This window comes from Procambarus clarkii, chromosome 4 (assembly GCF_040958095.1).
Source record: "Procambarus clarkii isolate CNS0578487 chromosome 4, FALCON_Pclarkii_2.0, whole genome shotgun sequence".
NCBI classification, from domain to species: Eukaryota; Metazoa; Arthropoda; class Malacostraca; order Decapoda; family Cambaridae; genus Procambarus; species Procambarus clarkii.
In genome coordinates, this window is record NC_091153.1 from 46,860,862 (window position 1) to 46,887,206 (window position 26,345).

Consider the following 26,345-nt stretch of genomic DNA (forward strand, 5'->3'; position numbering starts at 1 on the left):
GAGCTCATTTTGCTTGCCAAAGGCTTTATAATTATCAAGATCTCGGCACAGATATTCGGGTCAACGACTGATACTCGGCTGAGAACGACACTTGCCATAGTTGGAGCCTGGCGCAAACGACACGCAGGAGTAGACGACGGCGTAGTTGACGTAGTCGGTGATCACCACATTGTAGTTCGGGAGTCCGTCAGTAGTGAAGCTTCCGACTGTGGTAAGATACAAGAGTCAGTTTGGGACACGATTCACAAAACTCTACGTAAATGGGCACCATTTACGAGTCACAAAAACATTACGTGCCCACTTACGAGAGCTTGCACCTCGTAACACTCACGGTGGCGTAATTTATATTTACTTAAGCAGTTCCTGAGAACCCAATTGCTTCGAGGTCCTCTTCAAGAAGTCGTTATTGTTATGGACTAAGTGCGTCAACTCTCGTAAACTTAAGTAAATACCGACTAAGCTGTCGTAATGTGGATAAGAGGAAGTCCTAAGTGGATATGTAGTGTCTCTGAATCCTAACAAGAAGTGAACACGTTTCGAACACGACACATTTTCTACAGGACCTTATCTAATACGTAAAGTTGCTCACATGTAACTGCACAATTTCGCAACAGTAGAATAATGAGCCCGTATGACCGTTCACAAACAGTTATATACAGGAATAATACCGTTCAAGCAGGGACCATTCAAGCTGGACTGCACATACCCTTTAAGCTCAACTAATTCTTACACTTGGTAGTATACGAGTCTTACCAGGCGAGTCGGGGAAGTTTACCACGAGTTTCCCTTCAGTTGGGTCAGGTCCGGGAGTCCCAATGCCACTGAGGGAGTCCAGTCGTCCCCTGTCGAAGAGTTGGAGATACAATGGACCGTTTTCTCGACGGTAAATAATGATATTAAGTTTGATACCGCTGAATTCTGTCGAGACACACACTCCAGGGGCCTGATATTGCCGTTACTGCGTCACAAGCTGCGTGCTGACAACAGGAACAGCCGTTGCTACTTACTTTACCAGCTGGGTGTTGACAACGGAGACGGAGCCGTTAGGTAAGAGGTCGTAGTCAGCCGTTACACAGTCGCCGCTCTGGAAGGGGTTGAAGAATCGCTCGATCTCGTACCATCGTCCAAGGTACTGCCCAGAGGAATAATTATATTTATTACCTGTAGTCATAATCACCGTAGGGCCCAGGCACGCCACCGTAGGGCCCAGGCACGCCACCGTAGGGCCCAGGCACGCCACCGTAGGGCCCAGGCACGCCACCGTAGGGTCCAGGCACGCCACCGTAGTCTTAATAGTGTAGTCTTAATAGTGTAGTCTTAATAGTGTAGTCTTTTTAATCAAATTTCTGTTTAAATAATAACAAGGGAAGACGTATATTCAGTGGAAAATTGTTTGATTATAAACCATCAAAATCGATCTATTATGTTCATTAATGTGTTTGTGGTTCTCACCTGGTGAATATTGAAGTTCCTGATGACGGGAACGATTGGGCAGCCCGAGGGAGGAGGAGTCTGGGACAGTACGCCGCCTACACACACCACCACCACCACCAGGGTCACAAGTCTCGCCACAGGAGCCATAGTATACCTGCTGTGTGAAGTGAGAGAGTAGGTATACTCCCAGAGTCTACTCCTAGTATACCTCCAGCATCCACTCCTGGTATCCAAGTCAAATTTAAGTCGTAATCAAAGAAAATATAATTAGCCTTCTTTACATAAACAAAATCACTTTGAAACTAAATAGCTTGGTATATGTCGAAGAAAACGGGTTAATTTAAATAACTAATTAAATAAAATCACTACCTACAGCTGACCAAGACACACTTGGAAGAAATAGTGAACAAAAACAGTGACGTATTCTTATAACGAATGAAAAGAATGTGATGACACATTCACCAGACAGACAGACAGACAGAGAATTATCAGGGGGAAAGCGCCAAGCCATTATGACTATATAGCACTAGGAAGGGGGTCAGGATAAGGATTTGCGATGGGACGGGGGAAAGGAATGGTACCCAACCACTTATGGACGGTCGGGGATTGAACACCGACCTGCCTGAAGCGAGACCGTCGCTCTACCGTCCACCCCAAGTGGTTGGACACATTCACCCTCGAGTCATCTGTGAGAACTTTCTCCGCCCGCGAGCTCCGTCTGGTGCTCTGGTGACGTTCAAAGCTTCGTGAGTGTGTGTGTAACCGTCTCCAAGCCTGTTACTGTAGAGCCCTAACACCTATACCCAGCGCTAGAGCCTACAAGCCGTCCCAGGAACAGGTTCATCACTAACATGGCCGCAGACTGAGTGTTCCAATATCACTCACCGTCCTTCACGGAGCATACGACAATAATTGTATAGTATCGCGTATGATAATATCTTCAGTTATCTTGGAGTCTGGATGGTGCAGAACGGGAGGATGGGGAGGGATAGGGAGGAGGAGAGACGAAGGAATAGATGAGGGAAGAGGAAGGAGAGAGGGGGGGGGGGAGAGACAGGGAGGGAGGGGGGGGAGAGAAAGGGAGGGAGGGGGGGGAGAGACAGGGAGGGAGGGGGGGGGGAGAGACAAGGAGGGAGGGAGGGGGGGGAGAGACAGGGAGGGAGGGGGGGAGAGAGACAGGGAGGAGGGGCGGAGAGACAGGGAGGGGGGGGGAGAGACAGGGAGAAGGGGAGGAGGGAGAGGGGGGGAAGAGACAGGGAAGGGGGAAAAAGACAGGGAGGGGAGGGGAGGAAGAGACAGGGAGGGGAGGGGAGGAAGAGACACGGAGGGGAGGGGAGGAAGAGACACGGAGGGGAGGGGGGGGGAAGAGACAGGGAGGGGGGGAGAGACAGGGAGGGGGGGGGAGAGACAGGGAGGGGGGGGAGAGACAGGGAGGGGAGGGGAGAGACAGGGAGGGGGGGGAGAGACAGGGAGGGGGGGGGAGAGACAGGGAGGGGGGGGGAGAGACAGGGAGGAGGGGGGAGAGACAGGGAGGGGGGGGAGAGACAGGGAGGGGGGAAGAGACAGGGAGGGGGGAAGAGACAGGGAGGGGGGAAGAGACAGGGAGGGGGGAGGGGAAGAGACAGGGAGGGGGGAGGGGAAGAGACAGGGAGGGGGGAGGGGAAGAGACAGGGAGGGGGGAGGGGAAGAGACAGGGAGGGAGGGGGGGAAGAGACAGGGAGGGAGGGGGGGAAGAGACAGGGAGGGGGGAAGAGACAGGGAGGGAGGGGGGGGGAAGAGACAGGGAGGGAGGGGGGGGGGAAGAGACAGGGAGGGAGGGAGGGGGGAAGAGACAGGGAGGGAGGGAGGGGGGGGAAGAGACAGGGAGGGAGGGGGGGAAGAGACAGGGAGGGAGGGGTGGGGGAAGAGACAGGGAGGGGTGGGGGAAGAGACAGGGAGGGGTGGGGGAAGAGACAGGGAGGGGTGGGGGAAGAGATTTACTTCCATCACCACCCATTAGAAGACAAGGGGGGATGGCTAACAAACTAAACAGGTGAAAGATGGAAATGTCTAGGATAGGCTTTGGATAGGAGTAAGATTAATGGATAGGGTGGAGATGGGGAGAAACGATAGACTGGGATGGAGGAGGGACCTTGGGGTTGGTGGATAGACGGAGGTGTAAACATTTTGCAAGGACGGAACATGTTGGTTGGAATAGCCTTGAGCGTAGTAGTTACCTTCAGTGCGGAGAAGGAAGGGGGGGGGGGAGTATGACCTTCAATAGGTGGGGGGAGAGTGGGGATTGCTTTCAGTGAAGGCAATATTATTATGTTCAGTTTACTGTTCAGTTTGCGAGGCTGTTTGTCTGTCCAGTCGTGGTTTAAACTTGTGAGGTGCTCTTCCTTCCCGTGAAACCTTAACAGCTTAATACAGCGCACTGTTGTCCCCCTCTGACGATATATAATTCCAGGAAGCTTAAGCCCTGCTAATAGGTACTTCACGTGTACTAGTTAACTACATAATTTAGCAGTGATTAACTTTAATACAAACAAAACACATAGTCTTGGGAGTCACGCTAATACTCGCACGAAACTTAGAATCCCAAAACACATGAGATTTGAGAGGCACAAACCACAAATATATTAGTCAAGAGAGGCAAGGCGCGCACCTCGGCTCACTACCTACCTTGCGACAGCGCGTTGAAGTCTCCAGGTGGCTGGCCGCCTCGCTGCCTTTTGTACACTCCTGCTTATCTAACTCCCACGATGCCAGTTATGGCTTTTGTGGACGCTGTGTTTTGTCAAATTATACAAGACTTATATGACAAACATTTACGATAATGCATTACTGAAGCTACAATTGTATTTGAGGTTATGGATTAACATTTTTAAAATAGCTGAAAAATTCATACACTATTATTACACACGTTGACAAGCGGCTTAAATATATACAGCTTAAAGACTGGAACTCCAAATATATGCAGTTTCTTTATTAGAAAACTAAATTAAGTTATATTTGAGATAAAACATTAATAATGCAGATATAAAATTCGTTAGGACTTCCTCGGTTCCTGGTTCGCAAGACTAACATGAGTCGCAGATTACGTGATCAGGGAGCTGTTATACCAGTCAACTGATGGTTTAGTGGTGTCACCACTTAACCAGGCGAGCGCGCGTACTCAAACATCCTCATGCACTAAGCTTGCGTGAACACACACACACAAACACACCCACTGTAATTTTGTGGAGAGGGTTCGATTCCCGCACAAGGCAGAAACAAATGGGCAAAGTTTCTTTCACCCTGAATGCCCCTGTTACCTAGCAGTAAATAGGTACCTGGGAGTTAGTCAGCTGTTACGGGCTGCTTCCTGGGGTGTGTGTGTGTGGTGTGGAAAAAAAATAGTGGTTAGCAAACAGTTGATAGACAGTTGAGAGGCGGGCCGAAAGAGCAAAGCTCAACCCCCGCAAACACAACTAGGTGAATACAACTACCGATAAACCCAAGTTACCAACCCCTTCCTTGGGCAAAACACCCCCCAACACCACCCCCCACACAACACCCACCCCAACACCACCCCCCACACAACACCACCCCCCCACACAACACCCACCCCAACACCACCCCCCACACAACACCCACCCCAACACCACCCCCCACACAACACCCACCCCAACACCACCCCCACACAACACCCACCCCAACACCACCCCCCACACAACACCCACCCCAACACCACCCCCCACACAACACCCACCCAACACCACCCCCACACAACACCCACCCCAACACCACCCCCCACACAACACCCACCCCAACACCACCCCCCACACAACACCACCCCCCACATAACACCCACCCCAACACCACCCCCCACACAACACCACCCCCCACATAACACCCACCCCAACACCACCCCCCACACAACACCCACCCCAACACCACCCCCCACACAACATCCACCCCAACACCACCCCCCACACAACACCCACCCCAACACCACCCCCCACACAACACCCACCCAACACCACCCCCCACACAACACCCACCCCCACACAACACCCACCCCCACACAACACCCACCCCAACACCACCCCCCCACACAACACCCACCCCAACACCACCCCCCACACAACACCCACCCCAACACCACCCCCCACACAACACCCACCCCCACACAACACCCACCCAACACCACCCCCACACAACACCCACCCCCACACAACACCCACCCCCACACAACACCCACCCCAACACCCCCCCCCACACAACACCCACCCCAACACCACCCCCCACACAACACCCACCCCAACACCACCCCCCACACAACACCCACCCCCACACAACACCCACCCAACACCACCCCCCACACAACACCCACCCCCACACAACACCCACCCAACACCACCCCCACACAACACCCACCCAACACTATCCTCACACAAACACCAACAAGCCAGGCATGTTTAAGCATCAACTCAGCTTGGCATTACAGCGCCCTCATATCAGTCCCCACATGCAAGCTCTCGTCTTGAATCCCACCACAAAGTTTACTAAGTCCCGAACACGCATGCACAGCTAATTTACAACATTAAGTAAGGCTGGTACCTGCTCAACCAGACTGTGATTCATACGTCAGGCTGCGAGCACCCGCGTCCAACAGCCCGGTTGACCATTCCAGCAACCAAGAGACCTGGTCGAGGACTGGGCTAGGCACACACACATAAGAGGGAGGACATGACACACAAGGACCAACACAAGCTTCTCTCCACAAACACTCAAGCTGGAGACGAGAGATGGAACATAATGGATGTTCTTTGTAGTACCAGCGAGGCCAGAAGTTATGAAGCTTTACCGCAACCAGTTACGAAACCTGTCCATCTTAAGTCGATTGTCTTGAGAATGGTCCAGGACGGACCGAAACGTCGTCGTCCCTTCACCTTCTAGTGTGTGGTCTGGTCAACATACTTCAGCCTCGTTATTGTGACTCATCGCCTGTCCATCTTAATTCAATCATGGAGGCTTTGTGAACATTTATAAAACAGTTATGAACTCTGGCACTACGAGCTTGTTCACAACAATAATAACCTTGGGTTGTGGAGTCGTGATGCTCGTAAACTGTTTAATCAATTTAAAAAAAACCTGCTATGATCGAGAAAGATGAAGAGGTTTCGTAAGTAGACTTGTAAATGCCTAACGCATCCTGACTACCGAGAACCGTGATTACAGCAAGTACAAAAACCTTGGTTGAAGTTTCACTCGTTATCGAGCCCAGCGTCCCGTCTTGTGCGCAGTGCGGTGGTGTGGAGGAGCAGTGCGCAGTGGGGAGCGACGTGGAGCGGTGCGCAGCGTGGCGGTGCGCAGGTCAAGATCACACAAGAAGGGTCAATTACAGGTTGAGTGACAAGGTTGACGGCGAGACCTCCAGCTGTGCTCCATGGCATCATAACATTGAGTAACTTCTCTAACCTGCCGCTGCTTGCAGGCGCTGGTGCTGCCGGAGATCTCACACGCACGCTACTCTCCTCCTGCAGTGTTGCAAGAACTCCACTTCGCTGTGTTGAGGACCGATGATGACATCGTGCGAGGTTACCACTCTCGCTTGTGTTGCTTTTTTAATATGAATGTTGAGATTTTGCAAGCGTGCAGCTATGATTGTGTGCACGCAGCAGGGTTCAGTGCCTGCACGCCGCGAGGCTCCGTGCCTGCACGCCGCGATTTAATGATTTAATATGCAATTTCTGCAAGAACTAGTTAACCGCTGAATTATATCCTATAATCATAATCACAATCGACCTGATAATGGTCCAGGACGGACCGAAACATTGTCGTGTCTTCACCTTCTAGTGTGTGGTCTGGTCACCATATCTTCAGCCACGTTATTGTGACTCATCGTCTGCACGTTCTGTATATTTGTAAATAAAATGATTAATCTTTTGTGTTACTGCTACGGTAATGACTCTGGCGGCGCGCTTCGTAAGTAGTTATTGTTGTTTAAGATATACTACTTGGTACAAAAAAGTTCGAAGTAGCACGAGCTATGGTGAGCCCGTAGTATCTGATATCATCAGTTCTAACCTAAGAGTATTGTGACTGCTGACCTTCAGCGGCCACTACGCAATTATCCTAATTTGGACTTATTTTCTGATAATTAATTATACGCTATCGCCAGCTCTTCCAGGCATTTTTAATAAATTTTGACGATATCTTTCATTGTAAAAATAGACTACGGTGAACTTTAGTCAAGGACATGAAGGCTGATAGGCTTCTCGAGGTCCACCTGGCCAGCGACTGTCCATCCCGGGATGTCAGTTCAGGTACGTCCATTGAGACAATAAGATACGTCTCAAAAGGACAGAATAGCTTGGGCTATTTCTTATGATGATCAGTAACAGATGATCAGTTACTCTCGTCAGGTAATCAGAGGGTTCGCTTGAAAACATGCCCAATCGTCTCGCCCTTCCCGGGGGCGAGGGCGAGCTTTCCCGTCCCTGAAAATGGGAAACCCAGGACAGCACAATATAGCACAGACGCATAGCCAACCAGGCTGTGACTCGTGTATCAGGCTGCGAGCAGCCGCGTCCAACAGCCTGGCTGACCAGTCCAGCAACGAGGAGGCTTCGTCGACGACCGGGCCTCGGGGACGCTAATCCTCGAAATCATCAAGGGAATGCCTGTCCCTTAAGGTAAGGATAGGGAAGGGGAGGAACGCCACACTCCCGTCCGGCCGGACCCGTCTACAGGCTAGGTGACCTTGTCCAGTCCACAACACACTATCCTTCCTGGCTCATGTGGCTTAAAGAGTACCACCAGCCCCTTCCATCCCCCCTGTCTATCCATGGGGTTGGACGGTAGAGCGGCCGTCTCGCTTCATGCAGGTCGACGTTCAGTCCCCGACCGTCCACAAGTGGTTGGGCACCATTCCTTCCCCCCCGTCCCATCCCAAATCCAGACCCCCCTTAGTGCTATATAGTCGTAATGACTTGGCGCTTTTCCCCTGATAATTCCCTCCCTCCCTCCCTGCCTCACCTCACTGGGGTGCTACTCTAAGGCGGGTTGTTCACTGAGTACATCTGCTCAGCTTCCTGCTCAGGTACAATAGCACTGGAACAATCAGTCGTGAGGCTGAGTCTCCTCACCACGCTGAGCCCAAGAGGCTCAGGAACCTATACATCAGTTGACTGACAGTTGAGAGGCGGGACCAAAGAGCCAGAGCTCAACCCCCACAACCACAACTAGGTGAGCACTGGCTGTATCTCAAGGTCACGTCGGTGTTATTAAACATTTACCTTCAGTACAGTCAAGGTCAGGAACACTACCACCACACACAGGAAACAAAATATAATAGGGGGTTCTACCTCTAATATATATAATGGTGGTGACACCAGAGTTAAGACTATGGTAGTGGTCCTGTGGGGGCTGTAAAACTATGGTAGTGGTCCTGTGGGGGCTGTAAGACTATGGTAGTGGACCTGTGGGGGCTGTAAGACTATGGTAGTGGTCCTGTGGGGGCTGTAAGACTATGGTAGTGGTCCTGTGGGGGCTGTAAGACTATGGTAGTGGTCCTGTGGGGGCTGTAAAACTATGGTAGTGGTCCTGTGGGGGCTGTAAGACTATGGCAGTGGACCTGTGGGGGCTGTAAGACTATGGTAGTGGTCCTGTGGGGGCTGTAAGACTATGGTAGTGGTCCTGTGGGGGCTGTAAAACTATGGTAGTGGTCCTGTGGGGGCTGTAAGACTATGGCAGTGGACCTGTGGGGGCTGTAAGACTATGGTAGTGGTCCTGTGGGGGCTGTAAGACTATGGTAGTGGTCCTGTGGGGGATGTAAGACTATGGTAGTGGTCCTGTGGGGGCTGTAAGACTATGGTAGTGGTCCTGTGGGGGATGTAAGACTATGGTAGTGGTCCTGTGGGGGCTGTAAGACTATGGTAGTGGTCCTGTGGGGGCTGTAAGACTATGGTAGTGGTCCTGTGGGGGATGTAAGACTATGGTAGTGGTCCTGTGGGGGCTGTAAGACTATGGTAGTGGTCCTGTGGGGGATGTAAGACTATGGTAGTGGTCCTGTGGGGGCTGTAAGACTATGGTAGTGGTCCTGTGGGGGCTGTAAGACTATGGTAGTGGTCCTGTGGGGGATGTAAGACTATGGTAGTGGTCCTGTGGGGGCTGTAAGACTATGGCAGTGGTCCTGTGGGGGCTGTAAGACTATGGTAGTGGTCCTGTGGGGGATGTAAGACTATGGTAGTGGTCCTGTGGGGGCTGTAAGACTACGGTAGTGGTCCTGTGGGGGCTGTAAGACTATGGTAGTGGTCCTGTGGGGGCTGTAAGACTATGGTAGTGGTCCTGTGGGGGATGTAAGACTATGGTAGTGGTCCTGTGGGGGCTGTAAGACTATGGTAGTGGTCCTGTGGGGGCTGTAAGACTATGGTAGTGGTCCTGTGGGGGCTGTAAGACTATGGTAGTGGTCCTGTGGGGGATGTAAGACTATGGTAGTGGTCCTGTGGGGGCTGTAAGACTATGGTAGTGGTCCTGTGGGGGCTGTAAGACTATGGTAGTGGTCCTGTGGGGGCTGTAAGACTATGGTAGTGGTCCTGTGGGGGCTGTAAGACTATGGTAGTGGTCCTGTGGGGGATGTAAGACTATGGTAGTGGTCCTGTGGGGGATGTAAGACTATGGTAGTGGTCCTGTGGGGGCTGTAAGACTATGGCAGTGGTCCTGTGGGGGCTGTAAGACTATGGTAGTGGTCCTGTGGGGGATGTAAGACTATGGTAGTGGTCCTGTGGGGGCTGTAAGACTACGGTAGTGGTCCTGTGGGGGCTGTAAGACTATGGTAGTGGACCTGTGGGGGCTGTAAGACTATGGTAGTGGTCCTGTGGGGGTTGTAAGACTATGGGGGCTAAGACCTGTGAGAGCTGAGGCAGGATGAACGGTGTTGACTCAGTTCACCAGTGGAAGTGTAGGTGAAGGCTGTCTCCTCTACCATGACCAGCTCCTCCCTCTCTTCCTCCACTCTTTATATCTATTCTATCCCCTTATCTATCGCGGTCAATCCCTCCTCCCACCGTACTCTCTCACTTCACTCCTCTACCATCTCCTTCCTTCCTCTGCCTCAATCTCTGATCGCACTCAACTATCCTCATCTCTTCCTAATTCCACTCTTTATTTATCGCCATACTCTCTCAGTCCACTACACGCTCAGTCCCCGTACCGAGCCCAGACACACTCAGTCCTTATTACCTCTCACTCACCCAATCCTCTCGCACGACCCCAATCCTCTCACAAGCACCCAATCCTCCCCTCCCCAAGCGTCTGTTCTTGTACTCATATTTACTGTCACCTTCTCGAGACTTGATCCAGTTACTTTCAGTCCCGACGTCTCAACACTGTTTCCCCCTTACCTGCTCTTTCTACAAGCCTCGAACTCAAAACAAACGACTTCGGTCGGACGTAAAGTACATAAGCTTCCCGGAAGCTATCTTGAGATTTGATTTGATTTTCTCATGTACTTCGTAGCTCATGTACTTCAAGGTGTCACATGAAAGTGACAAGGAAATTACAAAAACATGGAATAAATGGTGAATTACGAGAATGATTAAAACAATAGTTGAAACAAAGAAATCAAGGTGTCTTAAATGAAAGAACATTTTACTGGAAAAGTGTTGAGAGTGGAGTACCGCAAGGTCCAATCTTGGGTCCAACCTTTTATGTCATTACATTTACAGTCTCCGTTATTTTCATTACATTACATTTACAGTCTCCGTGGTGTAGTGGTAAGACACTCGCCTGGCGTTCCGCGAGCGCTATGTCATGGGTTCGTATCCTGGCCGGGGAGGATTTACTGGGCGCAATTCCTTAACTGTAGCCTCTGTTTAACGCAACAGTAAAATGTGTACTTGGATGAAAAAACGATTCTTCGCGGCAGGGGATCGTATTCCAGGGACCATAGGATTAAGGACTTGCCCGAAACGCTACGCGTACTAGTGGCTGTACAAGAATGTAACAACTCTTGTATATATCTCAAAAAAAAAAAAAATTGATGTGATAAAAATTATTAAATTAGCCGGTGACACATCTATGGTCAAATATGAAGCGAAAACAGTATTGAGGACTTCTAAAGATATCTACACGAGCTCTACAAATTGTCAGAAGACTGGCAAAACTTGTTAATATTGAACAATGCAAGAGTGTGTGTGTCCAAATATCTAGTGCATCGCCATTACGACTATTGTGTCTAAGCAGGGAGACCTCACCCTCAAAGGGACATACTTGCTTTGAAAAAAGTTCAACTCGGATACAAAAATCGTCTCCGAACTAAATGATCGCTGATCTCGTCTAAATGATCGCTGATCTCGTCTAAATGATCGCTGATCTCGTCTAAATGATCGCTGATCTCGTCTAAATGATCGCTGATCTCGTCTAAATGATCGCTGATCTCGTCTAAATGATCGCTGATCTCGTCTAAATGATCGCTGATCTCGTCTAAATGATCGCTGATCTCGTCTAAATGATCGCTGATCTCGTCTAAATGATCGCTGATCTCGTCTAAACTTGTAAAAATACTGAGCAATTTGGAATATGTTCATTCAGACAACTTCTTTAAAAAGGTCAAATGTAACACACACAAGTTGCAACAGCCACAAGCCACAATGTAGGACAGAAAACTGGAGTTGCTTTCTCACCCACAGGTTTATAAACCAATGGAACTGCCTACCCGCAGGAACCGTAAATGCCAAGATATTGCTGCAGTTCAAAATCCAGTTTGAACAAATCCTGAGTAAAAATTGTAGGGGGGGATATTTGACAAGCCACCGGTTTCCTGTCCCTGCCGAGGCCACTTTCAGGTAAATCATGAATTTAGGTAAATAATGAATATCACCTATAACACAACCAAGCAGCCGATTTTTTTCTCAACACAATTTATACTTTAAGTTAGTATTAAGTTTTAGTCTTAGTGTTTTTCCTGCCCGAAACACACTGCGTAATAGTGGCTTTAGGCTCCGTATGTACTAGCGCTATCTATAAATCCATCAACTTTTGTATTTCACCTTGTGTGCATGTACTTTACCTGAATAAATATTTGTATTTGTATTTAAAGGAGAATGACTCTTGGAGTTATGATTCGCCAGTCCTTGGTAGCTGCTTAGCAAGTCTGGAGCAGTGGTAAACATGGAAACGAAAACTAATGAATCATCAACCTCTCTTGTGTGGCAAGATAATTATAATAGTTTCCCTTAACACATTCTCTTTTTCAAATCATATGTATCATTTTCTTTTTCATAATTTTGTGGGGGGACTAATTAAATTGTTCTGAAAATTATAATTGTCAAGATGCGGTTCTGCACATTGCCAGAAAATGGACCGTAAATAGAACAGCTCTCTTTCTCCGGGTTAACAGAATAGTCGTGTGAATAAACACCCTTAAAACCCATCACCTTGGTATAGATGTGACCTTCCTAAAACCCACCAGCAACGGTTGGGCCCTCCACCTGGAGAACCACAGGGCTAACAACAATTGTTTCGGTAGTACAGTCGGGTTTGTTCTCGACTTACAATCGAAAATTCCGGGTTCGAAGCCCGGGCGGGACAAAAATGGTTGAGAGCGTTTACCCAATGCTCCTGTTCACCTAGCAGTAAGTAGGTACCCAGGAGTTAGTCAGTTTTTTGTGGGGTTGCATCCTGGGAAGGGTCAGTAATTCGACCTTGAGGTGGGGGGAGGGGAGGACCCCGATATAAGCCTAAAATGTAAAAATGGTGACTACCTGTCCCTACACAATGAATTATACAAGTTATATTATACTAAAGGGGGGGGGGGGGGGTAACCCGGCGTTGCCCGGGTCTGTGTGCCTACCATCTATCTCACTTCTACCTATCCAGCTATCCCCTCTACCCATCAACTATCCATCCATTTACTCGTACATCTATCCATCTTTCCCCCCCTATCCCCTACCCCCCATCGTCCCTCACCCCGTCCTCCACTCACCAAGGTGATTCCCCTTTCTATAAGAAAAAATAGGGGTTGAAATTTTGTTCTTTAACTTTTTTTTCGTAAGTACAGTGGTGGGTGGTAGCAAAAATCGTGGTGGTGGTCTGAATGCGACACTGGCACGCTGTTTCCCCTTGTAATTCTGTGGACCCAAACCAGTCCAAGTTCACACCGGACCCCAGGCCATTATCTCTGTCAATTTGGATGAAGCTAAGCCCTAACGTTTGGCTTCCAACGTTGAACAGACATTATCTCTCAAGGACATAGGCAAGTTCAGCAGGAAAGTACCAACCAATTAGCCTAATCTCACAGACCTGCAAGCCCAAGGAGAGAATCCTGAGGAAATCATTCACCATTCCAGTCAACAAAATTGTAAAATCAACACGAACAAAATATCCTGCCTTACTAACCTACTTACATTTTGTTAAACCGTAACCAACTACTCTGACAAAGGACTTCCAGACGTAATGTTCATGGACTAGGAAGCGAGAAACGCCTAACAAAGAAATCCTCACGAACTCCACAGATGGTCGGAAGACTGCAAATACTGTTCATTGCCGGAAAATGCAACACTTTACAGATGTAGGCGCAACAACAATACTTATCATAAAATGGGGAAATTGATGATAAAGTGAACCCAGCACAAACGGGGATTTTTGTTTAACAAAATTTTAACACACGAAAGTGAACCTAGAAGTTCTGTTCCACCAAATGTCAGAAATAAAACAACCTTTGCATTCCAGGGGAAACAAAGTGGTTATTCAGCTGTACAAGTGTCTGGTGCTGACTAACACAAGGACAACAATAATTATAGCAAGTGAATGCGAGGCGAGCACGAATGGGAACCTAACAACAGGCAACAACAGTCAAAAGGATTACAGATCAGTCTTAGAAAAACATAAAACTAAAAATATTGAAGCATTATTATATAAATTATATAAAGCCTTCCCGGGGAAATGAATGTGTGTGTATATATATATATATATATATATATTATATATATATATATATATATATATATATATATATATATATTATATATTATATATATATATATATATATATATATGAATATCAAAGGCTGAGTCACAAGGGGGAGGTTGAGACAGACAGGAAGACAAAGAGGTCCTCCACCGTAGGGTAAAACCGCGGGAGATGATCTCCTCCTTTTGTCCCGTCTCAGTGTGATGTCACTTGATCCTACTCCACTCCCCCGATTACCGATGACCAATTAGGTCCTCTGCCTTCTGCAGCAGTGACCAATTAGTCCAGCCAATTTTGATTCATTAGCTGCCGGACTGGTCATTCTAGTGTCCGGACACTGGTGACCTTGGGCGGGTGTCCGTGGGGGAGGGCAGTATATGGTCATTACGAAGACAGTAGGAGACTGGGAACAAATACACAAGAGCCGTGACGAGGCTTCGAACCTACGTCTGTGAGCATTCCTGACGCTGTGTGTAGTGTTAGGAGACGGGGACCAAGGAGAGGGGGTAGGTAAGGTACCATGAGGACGGGGTGGTAGCCTTAATGTTCCAGGCGACGGTCGCAGAGCAGGGCAAGTTACAGCCCCACTCCTGTGCCAGGTAAGTCCACTACGGGCTCACCATAGCCCGTGCTACTTGGAACTTTTCGTTCCCAGTAGCTGAATCTTTAAAACAACGGCTGCAGAGAAAACATTACGAGAATGAATGCCACGATGTAAACAGTTCTATGAACTGCATATTATTTTGTCTTAGAACGATCAATCTTACGATGTTATTGTTTAATTACGAAATCTGTCATTTTCGAGGCTATCATATTCATGTTCACATATGACTTTCTTCGGTATTAGGTAATTAAACTTTTACATTTGTCATCACTTGATTTAGCAATTGATATATTTAGCTTGTCACTTTGACTGGTCGGTAGAGCGAGGGTTGCGCTTCTTGCAGTTCGCCGTTCGATCCCCAGTGATCCAACAGCTTTGTCACCATTCACCAAGGCGGGGTCCAAGAGCTGAGCGCGAGCCTTCAGGCAGATACACACGTGCAATTGCGCGAAATGAGTCGTCCAGGTTTGGCAGCCAGAGTTTGGTGAATATACTTGTAAAATTGTATTGAGTAAGGCAGTGTGCCGTCTGGTAATAGTTGGTCCCTCCTGGTGCCTCTGTCACTCTTCCTCATGTTGACTTTTGGTGATGGTGGGACCAGTAGTTAGTGATGGTGGTGGTAGTTAGTGATGGTGGTGGTTGGTAGTGGTGGTGTGAGCAGCAGTTAGTGGTTATCTTGAGAGGTTATCTCGAGATGATTTTGAGACTTTAGTGTCCCCGCGGCCCGGTCCTCGACCAGGCCTCCACCCCCAGGAGGCAGCCCGTGACAGCTGACTAACACCCAGGTACCTATTTTACTATTATAAGATAACAGGGGCATAGTGTGAAAGAAACTCTGCCCATTGTTTCTCGCCGGCGCCCGGGATAGAACCCGGGACCACAGGATCACAAGTCCAGCGTGCTGTCCGCTCGGCCGATCGGCTCCTTACCGGCGAGGGAGAGTACAGTTAGCTGTGGTAGTAGTTACTGGTGGTCGAAATGTGAATGTGGCGAATTGTCTACATTGTCGACTCGTGTCGTTGTGGTGTGACGTCACTACACCAGCCCGGGCTCACGGCTCAGCCTGACCAGACACATTTGAACCTCAGGCAGCCCACCCGACCTCTCGAAGCCTAGGTTCTATAGGCCTAGGAAGCGTCAATATCGCGGCGCTTTCATCCCATGCACCGGAGTTGCGACGCTCAGGTCAATAACTACTACCAGGAGGACAGGATGAAAACAGAAAAAATCTGAATTATAAAAATGTTTAATGCACATTGTTGCCATATTATGTTACCCCTTTTATGCCTCACCTGTGCACGCGTGTGCCTCTGAGTGTGCGCGTGTGTACGTACTTGCGTGTGCGTGAGTGGTAATTACCTATCAGTACCTTCCTATCCGTGACTACGGGAAAGTGACGCCTAGCTCCTGGTGACCCGCCTAACTCTTGTACCTGTAGCGGAATAATTTAACTATTTCGGAAAGTTCCCACGAAGAGCCAAAATTACATGGGAGAAAAACCATGATACTAACGCAACATGTCCTCTATATTGGACTCGAGGTATCAACTTAAATTTAGACACGCATCTCTTATAGCTAACGTATAGTTAACTATGTATACTATACAATAACTTTTTCTTATGTAAACTGATGCTGAATAATGCTTATGGATCTTAATAACAGTCCACGAATTATATTTAAACAGGAATATTTAACAAAAAAATGTGTCAACTGAAATAACATCCTGACAACTATTACAACATATTCTTGTGATAAGTTATTTATTTAATTCACATAAAATTAACAAAACTTAGCAAAAGTGTACAGCTATTAGCAATAAACTGTGTAAACCAAATAAAATTATTTTCGCTAAGCATTTAATGCTTCGCAAGGTACAATATCCAGACCGGTGCTACATATTACAGAATTGATCTAAGAAAGGCTATGTAGATTGCATTGAAGAAGCGTTCCTATTTAGATTTCTAAATGACGTTCTAATTTTTGCCAGCGTCCCATATGCTGCTGCTGTTGCTCTGTTGTTGTTTTAGATACAGCTGCTTGGAACACACAATTCTAAGTAGCACGGGCTATGATAAGCCCGTAGTGGACTGGAGAATGTTGTAATTATATCTACAACAACAGCGAGAGAGAGTAAGCAAGAAAGCAAGCAAGCACGAGAGAGCAAGCAAGCACGAGAGAGCAAGCAAGCAAAAGACTGCAAGCCAGCGAGAGAGCACCAGCAAGCAAGCCAGCGAGAGAGCACCAGCAAGCAAGCCAGCGAGAGAGCACCAGCAAGCAAGCCAGCGAGAGAGCACGAACAAGCAAGAGAGCAAGAACAAGCAAGAGAGCGCGGGTTTGAGCGGGTTCCCCCTCGCATCACCAGGGGGTCGCTGTCATCAACATCAGCCCACAGTCAGATATCGTTACGTCCTGGCGGTGGTGATCTGCAACATCCAACCAACGGCAGGAATTTTATATTTTAGCAGAGTTGTTTGTGTTGGCCAAGAGCAATGTTGTTGTTTTATCGGGTTATATATTAAATAATGTTGTGATGGTCCAAGTATAATTAAGATTGGTATGACTATTTTAGCCTGGCAAGGCTGGCTTTATGTCTACAGTCAGAGCGATTTTGTATATTTTTTGTTTAAACAAATTAAAAAGCTTAGAGAGATAAGTTACTTTTTGGTTCTAATTAATAAGTAATGCCATTTTGCATGATATAAAGAAACAATATTCAATTTAAGACAATTGTTGACATATTATATCTATGAAATCAGATGTCTTTCTTCGAGGTTAGTGGCCAGATGTTTGGGTCTAGTCTCGCTAAACTTTGCAAGATGAATCATGATGGGTTGCAGCAGTTGGGTAGTGTCATAGGGCAGTTGAAGTGACCCAAGCTCAGCCCCTCCTAGCCTCAGCTGGGGGCTGAGACTGCTGAGGTTGGGGCTGAGGCAGATAGGTTCTTGAATTAGGACGTAATGACCGTGGGGTTCCGAGCGCCACTTGACGGCACGACTGATTGCAAGAGATGACTTGACACCATCCATGATTGCAGAGTGTTGCAACCGTTTCTGATTGCACGAGGAGATAATCACCCACTGGAGCTGTGCGATTCAAGAGTCAAGAATTTTATATTACTGTTGGATCTTCGGTGGAAATTTCCTTCAAATTTGTTTGATTTTTCAACAGCTCCGAGGTTGAGTAAACACAGTTCTTACGCAGCCTCTTCTCTCTCTCTCTATTTATCTCAAAAATATTATTTTTTCCTACCCAGAAATGCACTAACCTCAGCAACCCGCCTAAACTATACACGGAAAAGTTAATATTACGGTGATATCATTTGTACTACCGCGACGCATTTTAAAGGAATTGGTAGATTCCTTCAAAAAAAAAGGTGACGTATTCGGAGAGGGTTGTCTTATTAATCAGGAAAATAAATTGTTGCATAATAACGCAGCGGGGTGTGGGAGGCACCCTGTTGAGACGCCAGCACCAATAACCTCGTGGAATGGACTCTGCAACACTGTCGTTGTGTCCCGGATATATGATGAAACATTACTTTTGTATACGATTATATCTTAAAGCCGCACTGAGAAGAAGAATACAAGACACTCACTGTAGGAGACGTCTACTAATTGCACGATTGCAAACCCATAATTAATAACGATTTTGTGCCATCATTAACAAGGATCGCCTGAGGACTTGGTGGTGATGAGCGCGAGGAGAATTCCAGTTGTTTACGCCTGGGGGGATAAGTTCCCCTGCCTGGGGGTAGGGCTCCGTTGGGGACCCATGGGGTCCTTACATGGGGATCCTCCTATGGGGGAGGAGTTTGGGGTAGTGGGGGCGGGTTGAACATTAGGATATCCTCCCAGGGGGGCGTCTGAAGGGTTAAGGCAGCCGCCGTGCAACAGAAAATTATTTTTTTCTCGAAGGGAAACACTGGAATTTTCGACACCACATTTATCATCATTCGCATTAGTGTTTTGTTCACTTTACATTAATAGTAATATCACAATCATTACTGATACAGTTGATACAACTATATGCTTTATACATAACGCTAACAAAGCTCCTAAGAACTAAGTTATCAACGACATATTGGGCACAGAAGAAGTGACTGAATAAGCATATTTAGAGGCGCCTTTTGTAATGTTATGAAAAATGTGAGTACGGATTCAATGGCATGCTGATGCACATTTTATATAGTGTTACATGCGCACTTTACGCAGATGTACTCATCCAAGTTATTATGACACGCTTCGTTAATTATTTATCCATTCTTGTGTTTGTTGAGTACCTGCTTGCCAGCCCTACCGTAACTTCGTTTAGTGTTGGGCTTTATGCCTGTCAACCACACCCACTCCTGTGCCAGGTAAGTTACAGGCTCACCATAGCCCGTGCTACTTGGAACTTGTTCCAAGTAGCTGAATCTCTAAAAACAAACAACAGCCTGTCAACCTCTGTAAGGTTTAGGCAATCAAATCCTCACCGACTGTTCAGGAAGAATACTTTAATCCTGAACATAATACAGGACTACAGTTAACTCAGTATGTATACACCGAAAAGCTGGGTACAACGTGTATTTGTACCCGCTTCTCAGCCCTACTATACACAATACAATGAGTATTATTCAAAGTTTTATAAAAATACAATATTAAATTATGATTTATTAATTATATTGCTGTTATTTAGTGAACTGGACATTCTCACACGCATATTTTTATTACCACATCAATGACAATCTCTATAGCATCAATTACCATCATTATAATGCTGCTATTAATATATAACCGATTATTGTTATTGTAATTATCATTAATTCTATAATAATGTCATTAAATTATTACTAGATATACATATCTACAAGTATTATTTATTCAATTACATAAATATATAGATTATTTTTATCTGTGATAGACACACTTCAGAATTGAATGAATGATTTTAGTTCCAAGTATTAATTGTACTAATGATCATTAATATTTTATTTTTTATTTTCAGAAACTGAGAATCAAAGGGAGATCCCGACCAGGACAACAAAGGCAGCAGGAAACATGGCTCTTGACAAAGTCGCATAACAAAGTCACTTAACACTGCTACGCGCACGATCATGCAATTGTTCGTTGGCAACAATGGGGAAGGGGGGGGGTTGAGCGGCTGGCGGGGAGGTTCCTCTGCTTGTACTGACCGTGCTTGTGGCATGGGGGAGGCTTGGGGAGCAGGCTTGGGGAGCAGGCTTGGGGTGGGGCGTAACGGGGGTGGGGGTTCATTTAGCTGTGTGAGGGTAGGGGAAGTTTGGAGGGGAGTGGGGAGGGTAGGGGAAGTTTGGAGGGGAGTGGGGAGGGAGGAAGGTCCCAGTGCGCCCCCAGACACATTTCATGCCTAGTTTCATTTATACATTTTTCCGTCCAACATTTACTCATCTGTCATAACTTGATCTTGTGTTTTTTCGTATGTATTTCCTTCCCCCTCGCCCTCGTCCTCTCCACTAAAAAAAAAAATCGACAATACGAGATCTATTTGTTAGGATTATCATGTAGCCTGATGAAGCGTCAGTGTGAGCGTCCGCACTGAAAACTGCTAAATCTCTATAGATAACAAATTTTCAATTTTAGACTTAATGAAAATCGCAGCGGATCGCTATAAATGTCGATATTTCTTGAAGGGTGGAACTGGAGCCAATTGCGATTGGCCTGTGACGCACCCATACCACCTATGTGTCATCTTGGATAGTCAGGCGAGGCTCTTCGCAGGATTTAAATTCAACAACGGGATCATTGGTCCTGTCGGACGCCAGATTGTATTTGAATGTCGTATTCAAAAAGGACAGGAAGCTTCTTTAGCTCATCGAGGTCCTCACATTTATAGAGATCTTTATCTACGGGAAAGCATACATGTTGGAGGTTGTAGGCCAGATGCTTGTGGCTAGCTTCACCAAACTTTGCATGACGAGCTGTAATTCTATGACGAGTATCGTATAGTGGCTGAACATTAGCCCCAAGCCTTTGCACTGGGAGATTTTAGGGAGCAGCAAAAACATGTTGACCAAACCACACACTTGAAAGTAAAGGGACGACGACGTTTCGGTCCGTCCTGGACCATTCTCAATCGACTTGAGAATGGTCCAGGACGGACCGAAACGTCTTCGTCTCTTCACTTTCTAATGTGTGGTTTGGTCAACATATTTCAGCCACGTTATTGTGACTCCTCGCCTGAAGCAAAAACATGTTTACAATATTTGTCATGACCCGATAACTTTCCTCCAGAAAAACGTCTCACCTCGAGTGACCAACTGTGACCCTTAGCGCGAATAAGGTAAAATAAGACATTTTGGAGTGACCTCAGCTTGTAGTCTCTGTCACTATTGTCTAGTTCATCACCTGCATGTACTACGAACACTGGGGGTGCTAGCACTAGTCCCTGTAGACTCCATTTACCCATTTACAAAATGTAGTCCCCCATTTTGCTGGGTAATTTCCCACGCAGTTTAGTTCTATCAGATTCTCGACTCTCACTCAGGGATCCTTGGGTTTATTCCCATGCGGGACAAATAGTTGGCCAAATTTCCTTTCCCCTAATGGCTCTGTTCACCTAACGGTAAATGGTTACCAGGGAGTTGGACAACTGTTGTGGGTTGCCTCCTGCAGGTCAGTAGTTGACCTTGGGGGAGGGGGGGCCCGTCATCGATATAAGCATACATGCAGTATATATATATAAATACATATATCACTAAGAACATATGATCCGACCAGGATTCTAGCCCATGACGTAAAGGTTAACAAGTACTGTGTACGTTTGGGGGTGATCCTGGACGTCATGGGTTCGAATCCTAGTCGGGTCATATAGAATTCTTAGTTGTCTATGGCTTGCGTGTTCATGCAGCCTCTCACATATTTTGTACACAAAACGGAGGATTGAAGCTTTGCGGGAACCAAGTTGTGAATATAAAACCGTAAGTATGGCGTAAAATCAATTGCTATATAAAATCCAACCCATCTTCCCGTTTAGATAGTACCTTTTGTAACTATGTGGTCCTTCGAACACACATTGCCGTAATGGACAATCAGATATTAGAATCTGGTACTATTCACTTTATAGAGTCCGGAAAAACGAAGCTAAAACCAAACTTAAATATTCCTAGGCCTAATTAGGACTATTAACTAGAACTAATATGTACTATATTAGGCCAATTATTAGGCATCAGATAGCGTGTGTTATCCCTAAGATGGTTAGGGTTTTATTAGCAATATAAATACAGAACATTTTCCAGTTTGTCTAAATTCAATAGTACCAAATTCTACTTTCTAATTGTCCATTACGTCAATATATGTACGATGGTCCACATAGTTACTATAAGTACTATATAAAGAGGAGAGGACTAATATAATCCTGAACAAAGATTTTTCGCTTATTCAGTCTCCCTAAACTATTAGCCAAGTATTTACCCCAATAACAATATCTACACTCTAGCATTAATACATCATGACCAGGGTGATGACCCCTGCATACTGCAGCTTACATATCAATTTATTTCAATAACACACACGTAACGATCCCTTTGTCAGAGATGCAGTCGTATCGATTGTTGGGATTTTTTTGAGAAATTATCCCCACTGCGATTCCCAAATAGTCGGCGAGGTCTTCAATGACATGACCGATGTCAATATGATCTTTTTTCTGTTATTAATTATCTTTTTGGGGGGTTTCTCGTCATCAGGGAAAGTCGTTGATTATTCCAGTCCAACGAACAGCATAATTTTCTGCAAGACTGAGGACTTGAAGTGGGCCCCACGAGGCCCTGGAGTGGCGCCACGCGGCAATATTTGCAGGATATTTATACACATTTTCTGGTTCTCATTTCATGTCTTGTACAACTACCACACACTGGCTCAACGGGCTTTTTAGTTTAATTGCCAGATTTGGTTTGATTTTAGGCTTGAGACCTAACAATCTCTGGAGGTTGTGGCCACCACAATTGCTTCCTGGTCAACCAGAAAATATATTTTAGTCCTGAACTAAACTCTAAAGGGAATATATATACCAAAAAGCGTACCATGTCTTCCTGTATATATATGCCCCTGTCATTACTTGGATCAACAGCTAATCTTTAATATACCTTGCTTAACTCAAAAATTCATCTGGGAAGTTAGATATATAAATATAAATGAATATATAAATATATTCAGAAACATAAACACAGTATTAAACTAATATATAAAAATGATTTTAAGAAATCGTTAACAAAAAATCTGGAACATGAACGACTACGCCAATGGAGCGCGCGGTGGGAATATATATCACTGAGGACCAGTGGGCAGCGACGACCATTAATCACAGTGTTTGTGGCGTTTTCACGGGATCGCAAAACTGCGTCACGCGTCCATGGCCGATCACTGCCACCAACATTGACGTTTTCTCCTGTACCACTTGTGGCGGCTACACTGACGACTAGGCTGAGTAGGGGAGTGGCCTCGCCCACCAGGCCGGGGAGAGGGGGGGGGGGTGGTTGGCCATTCCAACTAGGCCGGGGGGGGGGGTTCTAGCAGATAACAGAATAGTTGCAATATTATTACCAGCAAACAACAACAGACCTTAACATCAATAACAATGAGTGCCACCTTATGAAACAACCATCGCACAGGTCCATAAAACAATTAGAGGTGTCAAGAACAAGGCGCTGAACAATGACAGAAGAAATAAAAGTAATGGTAAGGTCTTCTCACAGACATAACATTGGCTAAAACCCCACACTTGTGTATTTGTGAATGTTATGTAAAGATTTACGCCAAGTCTTTTGCACACTCGTGAGTGCTTTATCAAGGTCTGAGTATGTGGTGAGGACGAGACTTACGTCTTAACGACTAATGGGATGGAGTATTGTACTTGGTGAGATTGGAAATTTATATAATTTGCCATTTCATTCAAATGGATAGGGGGGGGGGGAGAGGAGATCACAACCTACCCACGACCGTCTCAAACCACGAGTTTTGGCGAGGCTAGCCAAAATCCCAAACTAACCAAATCTTGGTTAGATCAAGTTAATCATAGTTAAGTCAAAATCTTGGTTTATTATCTGGAATAGAGAAAAACGCTCATATATATATTATATATATATATATATATATATATATATATATATATATATATATATATATATATATATATATATATATATATATATATATATATATATATAGAAATAAACTGTGGCTATCCTGGCTTGATCTCGGTATCAAAGGGTGGTTTTGAATTTTGCTTCTTTATAACTTCTCTGTTGCTTCCTGATTCACTTTCTATTCTCTTCTAAATATCTTTTCCTCCTCCATTTCTAATTTTCACCATTCGCCCAAATTTTGTATAAAGCATTACTTTCTCTCCACCAACCCCCCCCCCCCCCCCCATGCACGGCCCTAAAAGTGCCTCCAACCCCCCTCCCTCAAATTCCGCACGTGGCTTCCTACCCAGTTCTTCCCACTCCTCAACCTCTCCCACCCGGGCGATTCCTCACCCATTCACCCCACGAGCCTTCCTCAGAGGGAAGGGTGGGGGAGGAGCAGGGAACCTCCAGCAAACGGGACTGTGGGAAACTTGGTTCTTCACTAAACGTGATAATACGTCCCTTCGACCCACGCTGCAAATCCCTCTTGACGAATTCTTGGGTAATCAGCGATTCCAATAGGCCTATTAATGCCTAGTATTGGAACCGGTATAAGTAGGATCTGGGTACATTTAAGACCGACTGAAATGTTTCCTAACACGGCACCACAATTTGAAAGTTACATAAATGTTATAATAAAAAAAATATTTCAGCTTATCCTAAGCAAACAATTTGTTCTTGTTATAAAATCAATGTTAATATAATATCTACCAAGGTAAAATGTGTGGTGGTGACAGCCAGCAGTCGTGGCCAGCGAACTTGACATGTAGGAGTATGTCTGCAGCGAGATGATTAACTGATGTTTACCAAAAGGAAGTTAATATGTTAATAAAGACAGTTCACTGCCAGCATCACTGTTTAGTCAATTTCTCGCCGTGTTAAAATCATTACTTGGTACTGCTGTAGCAAGACAAATGCAGCTCGTATAGAGTAATCGTTTGATCTTTAAACCTTGTTACATTTGGCTTTACATCCTGGGTGTAACCAGAACCTTGTTAGTTTTGCGTAACCGATGACAATATCAGGCTTCTAATATAGTTTGTTTGCTTTACAAGTAAATGCTACGTGTCTACTGCAGGTATAGGTGTACTTGGTTAGTGTCTTGACTTTCCCCGCGGAGAGTCAACCTGTGGTGTGATCTGGCTCTTTTTTAAGAAGGGAAATAAATCAAGATATGTTTAATATAGTAGTTTAGGAGGTATCAATGAATTGTGTAGATCACAACAATACTCCCCCCCCCAACCTAGATACGTTCAAATTCAAGTTAAATATATTTATTAAATACATTAATATATATTAATTTCTGTCTATTGGTTTAGTCCAATACATGGCAAAATATTTCCACATTTCTCATACCGTTTTCCAAGTTCACACAGTTATGATGGTTGCCATAGGTCTTCCATATTTCACATTTCTCATTAATACGTTTCTAACCCCTAACCTCTTCCAGTTCCATATCTTTCCTATCCTTAAATCCACATAAATAATTTGATTTGAACACAACCTTGTAAGCAACACCACGAACACACTGCAACAAAAGCAAGCATAACGATTATGAGCCGTGTGACGATACAGGGGCGTGGGAATATCGTAAATGAGATCCTCTTAGACAAGACATATGGGAGTGTGTGTTGAGAGTGGATTATGTAGATGGAGGAGAAGGGGAGACTTAAGTAGATGGACAGAGGGCATTGGTGAGAGGAAAGATCAGAAGGGGGACTATGAAGGAAAGACCTGTTGAGGTCTATGAAGGGAAGACCAAAGAAGTGGTTGGATGTTGGCTGGTATAAGCTGTACAATCCCTCGCTCCTTTAGTTAGTAATTTGTATTGAATTCTAGAATTGCTGCTAATACATATTTATCTATTATGGATTCCCGTAATTCAAAATGCATTTGAGTAAGTTTGCTATTGTTGTGATGTTTTTATTATACAAGTTTTGTGTAATATATAATTATAGGCAAATTATCTTTACAATAACTTTTTTTTTTACTAATCCAAGTATAGTAAAGTTGTATTTTTAAAGACTAGGTCTATGGCAACCATAAATGTACAATGCTAAGGACAAATTCTGAATTATTACTTTATTTCTATTATTATATATTAAATTACTTATTTTTCACGGGAGTGCATAGCCATTATTTTAATACCTAAATGATTTCTAATTCCTCTTGTTTTAATTATCATTCGTTAATAAATAATTTCGTGAATTTTGTAAGCTAAACAATTT

At 45.6% G+C, this 26,345-nt stretch overlaps 1 protein-coding gene across 6 annotated transcripts in view; it reads right to left on the bottom strand.

Moving 5' to 3' along the window:
* Positions 1-26,345, bottom strand: part of LOC138349569 (apolipoprotein D-like) — a 47,376-nt gene that overhangs the window by 1,158 nt on the left and 19,873 nt on the right. For 3 of the 6 annotated variants that reach the window (XM_069334598.1, XM_069334587.1, XM_069334585.1), the window contains 4 exons: positions 1,453-1,588; positions 1,008-1,132; positions 754-842; positions 96-206 (listed from right to left, as the gene is read on the bottom strand). In XM_069334598.1, the coding sequence (XP_069190699.1) occupies positions 96-206; positions 754-842; positions 1,008-1,132; positions 1,453-1,588 (461 nt within the window). Of the gene's footprint in view, positions 1-95; positions 207-753; positions 843-1,007; positions 1,133-1,452; positions 1,592-26,345 lie in introns of all 6 variants that reach the window. The other 3 variants (XM_069334592.1, XM_069334586.1, XM_069334580.1) reach the window with 1 other exon arrangement.